Source organism: Aphelocoma coerulescens, chromosome 30 (assembly GCF_041296385.1).
Source record: "Aphelocoma coerulescens isolate FSJ_1873_10779 chromosome 30, UR_Acoe_1.0, whole genome shotgun sequence".
NCBI lineage: Eukaryota > Metazoa > Chordata > Aves > Passeriformes > Corvidae > Aphelocoma > Aphelocoma coerulescens.
Window position 1 is genome coordinate 1,951,228 of NC_091043.1, and position 4,369 is coordinate 1,955,596.

Here is a 4,369-nt window from a genome sequence, read left to right on the forward strand (position 1 = left end):
CCTCTGAAAGTGTGTCACTTCAGGAGGGAAAGCTTTTAAACCTTTCCCTTACCTTCCTGCTCTGCTAACATGTACGGCTCATCCTGAGAAAATACTAAGCTACAAACAAGTCTCCATTCCTCAACAATAGCTACTCAGGTGCTCAATTTATCTTAAAGAGCAAAGCCGAATGTGATCAGATGAATCACCAAAGCCTATTTGCAGAGAAACCCCACCACATGTGAGCAAACATTTATTAGCGTCAGTTCACTCAAAAGAAACCCAAGCCTGTATTAACCAGTGTTTCAAATGAACTTGAATTCTCTTTCCTCAAGTATCAGCTGGATTGGTTTTCTCCTTTTTTTGTCCTAGAGAGAATCTTAGAATGATTTACTCTTGACAGGACTCCTTGGATGGTCCCCAGACCTGACCCATGCCTTGCCTGGGCTGTTAAAGCAGCCTCTTAGCACCACATGACTTTGCCACCCTGTTCAGACCTTGGGCACGGCTGGTGCCACGGTCCCCTCTGGTGCCACGGTCCCCTCTGGCTCGTGGTGTGTCCCTGCTGCTGGAGGAGCCCTGCTCGTGCTGCTCCCTGCGCTCAACAACGCCGGTCCTACTCCCCAGCCAAAGAGAGACTAAAATCACTGCTTTGGGCAGCTCAGCATTTGAACAGGTTTAGCACTTACTCATCTCTATCACAGACAATTTAAAACCCACATACCTACACCATAAAGTCACCTCATCTACAGAGGTAAGGAAGCCTGAGCGAACAGAAGGTCGACTTTCAGGCGCACTGGGTTTTTAATTTCGTGGAAGCACTCACTTGTTCACAAGCCTCACTTGTCAAACTGGATTGTGCGATGCTATTGTCTTGCTGCTGTTAAAGAGGAAGCAGGGAGAAATTACTTAAGAAATCAGAAACAAGCTTGGGGCGCAGGCTTGGCACACAAACCAAGCAGGGTGGCACCTGCTCGCTTTGCCTGAATCCGTTTTCCTGACGGACAAAGGGGATCGCGACTCCGCTGCGGGGCGAGCCGGGCGCTCCGTGAGCAGCGCTGGAGCAGCACCGGTGCAGCGGTGGCCCCGCTCCGCCCATCCCGCCCATCCCATCCCACCCCGCCGCGGGCCGGGGCCGAGCTCTGGGGCGGGCGGGCCTTCGGGATGGTCGGGCAGCTCCGCGGGACGGGCGGGTGCGATGGAGCCGCCTGAGGGCTGGGACCCCTACAGGTGGCCGGCCCGGCGCACGCAGTGGCTGGTCAGCGCCCTCGCCTACCACTACGGGCTGGACCACGGCGTGGAAAACGAGATCGTCGTGCTGGCCGCCGGCCTGGACCAGTACCTGCAGGAGATCTTCCACCACCTGGACTGCGCCGGGGCGGGCCGCACGACGATCTCGTTCTCCACGCTGTGCCAGGTGCTGGGGCTGGAGGAGGCAGCAGACCCCGAGGAGTGCGCGAGGCTGTGGGACGGGCTCTCGGCCGAGCTCACCTTCCGCCAGTTCCACGCGCGGCTCTGCGGCCACTTCAGCACCCGCGTGGGCGGCGCGGGGCCGCGGCTGCCGCCGGGCCGGGAGAGCGAGCACATCGAGACCCAGATCCGCCTGCGCAGCCCCCGCCGCGCCGACCCCGTCAGCCGCGGAGCCGCGGGCAGCGCCGAGCGGCGGCCGCCGGGGCCCTGCTCCCGAGAGTGCTACGAGGAGATCGTGGCGCTGGAGCAGGCCGAGGACCGCATCGCCAAGCTGGAGGAGGAGAACGGCAGCCGCGGGAGCTGGTGGAGGACACGCGGGCCGCCCTGCAGAGCAGCGACGCGCGGTGCCTGGCGCTGCAGGTGAGTCCGGGGCGGCTTCTGCACCGGCCTCCCGGAGGCGGCTCGGGTGGCCCCAAGTACTTCAGGAAAGATGCTGCTCTCGGAAAGTCAGTGTTAAAAACCCCTCCACCTCCAGACTGAGACCCAAGTTGCTCGTTCATCCTCGGCATTAACTTTTTAGCAAAGTTTAGTTGCAGGGAGGCTTTAAGGAGAAACGTATCTTCACCAGTGTGCCATTGGATGTAGCTATGGGACAGGCTGATGAGCACTCTGTTAAAAGTGTAGGGGAGTTCAGCTTAACAGACCCAAGCGTACAGAGCTGCTGCTTCTATTGCACTTTCAGTCAGGATGTGCTGATACCATATACTGGATATGCACCACTGCAGGCTTTTTCCTGAAGTGGGAAAGAACTTCTGGAGTCTTAGCTGTACAAGCACGTACAGTGCCTCAGTCATAAGTGCCTCAGAAACCTTAGAAGTACATTTTCTTCAGAGCGTGGTCACAAGATTTCAGTTCTGTGGGCAGGCTGATGAACAGTCTTGGGCTCCTCTGCAGAGCCCCATTAATTCTGGGGCTGGTTTCTGTTGGTTCTGCTGTACTGGCTTGAGTGAAACACATACACACTTAACAGCAGCTAAATTACTCTGCCATGAAATAGCGTGGGACAGGCAGGGCAGTGAAGGGCAGCATGGACCAGTTGTTCTGGCAGGTCTGATCAGGTCTGATTTGATACTAACACAGGACTCACAGAACTGCTCCATGTGTGACACTGCCACTTGCGTTAGCTGGCTGCTCCTCTTCACAACGTCCATCATGGCAGGTCAAAGCCACTTTTAGCATTTTCATCTGAAAAGGGAAAGGAAATCTGAAGCAAACATGAAGTCACGAGTCTGAGGCCCCAGGAAGAATCAAAAGGACAAAGAGGAGAGCTCCAGAACACCCCCCAGCTGCTCCCTGCTCTCTTCTTCTGAACACAACTTCATGGGAAATATCTTTTTCAGCACACTACTTGACTTCTGAGTACAGACCACAGTAATGACATTAAAGCTATGCAGGAACTTGTGCAATAACATAATAGCGAGTAGTTTGAATACTATATGTATAGCTAGGTACTAAAAACTACTTTCCAGAGATCTTTTCCTTGTCTCTGTGTTTGGCAAAGGTCAAGTAGCTTTAGCTGCTGATCAACTGTATGTGATTCAAAAAAAACCCCAACAAAGCACGATCCAGCCATTTTCAGTCTTTATTAAAATGTCAGTTGCTTTAAAACACATCAATTTCTCCCTGCTTTCTGCTCCTGGTCATTACAGGTGGGACTGCAGAAGAGCCATGCCAGCCATAAAGAGGAGGGAACCTGTTTCGTAGGGAGGGAGAGACCATTAACACAGAAGCACTCCCAGACCAAGTGCCTCCAAAGTGTCCTGAAGGAAATGGAGCTCATCCGGAGCTCCAGGGATGGGCAGATTGAAGGAGCATTCAAGTTCAATCAGGAGCTGGAGAGGGAGCTGAAGAGCTCTCAGGAAGCTCTGGTCAGCCTGGAAGACTGCAACCGTAACCTGAAGAGGGAGCAGGCGGAGATGAGGAGGAAGGTGGAAGAGGCCAGACACGCCATCCTCAACAGTCTTGGCAAAGTGAAGGAGCTGGAAGAGAAAGCTAACGAGGTGCCACATCTGCAAATACACGTTCAGCAGCTGGAATCACAACTGCAGCACTACAGGTAGGTTGGAGTCCGTCAAAAAGCGCCTATAAAGTCACAGTGTTGGGACACAAGTCGGTCTGAGACTCTCTGGTTGTGGCTTATTAAACGTCTCCAAATACATCTTGTAAAATCTAGCCAGAGGGAAATTAGAAGCTGCTTGTCCATTTTATTGGGTTTCCTCTTATGGATCCCTATCCCTAAGAGAACTGGGAGCATTCAGTGGAAGGCAGGCCAAGGAAGGGTGGTGATCTACAGAGAGCTGAAGTTACTCCTCAAACACACAGCAACAGAACTCAACATGGCAGTGCTTCCAGAAAGCCCCAAAACAAATTCCTGACAGTCCTTCAGAAACCATTTCCAACACACTTATTTTGTCCACTGCATTTCCTGGTCATTAGGTCCCATCCCAAGCCAGCTGCAATCAGATGGCTGACACTCCATTTCATAAGAAAGTTCTTCAACATGTCCTAGGAACTGGGGAAAAGCACACAAGGACAACTTCTGGCCAGTGGTTTTAAACTCTGCTGTGACTTCATTGCTTCCTCACTGGCAGAATAGGTAATACTGAAAAGAGAGAAGCTGAAATGTTCCTAAACCCACAAAATAATATAGTGGGAATCTCAAACAAAGAATACATTACTCAACTAAGCCCCGCTTTTGTAACAGCATAAATAAATCTTTCCAGAAGCCAGAAAGTTGGTCATGAATTGAATAGTTCACTGCCTTTGTTGCTTTTTATCTCAAATGAAACTTGGACTCATAGATGATTATGAAGTGTTAGGCATTTCTGCCCAAGTTTAAGACTGACCTGTGGCATAAAATCTAGTTTCTGTTCTCGCTGACCCAAAGCAAAACCAGTATTTATTGATATATTTTTACTTG

General features: G+C 52.0%; 1 protein-coding gene across 1 annotated transcript; it reads left to right on the top strand.

Annotated features, from left to right (window-relative positions):
• The first annotated feature begins 1,162 nt into the window (after nucleotides 1–1,162).
• On the top strand, nucleotides 1,163–3,509 carry LOC138100243 (EF-hand and coiled-coil domain-containing protein 1-like). Its single transcript, XM_068998022.1, is given in 3 exon segments — nucleotides 1,163–1,739; nucleotides 1,742–1,809; nucleotides 3,099–3,509. Coding segments are annotated over 3 exon segments (1,041 nt in total). The 5' UTR covers nucleotides 1,163–1,177.
• Nucleotides 3,510–4,369: the final 860 nt, after the last annotated feature.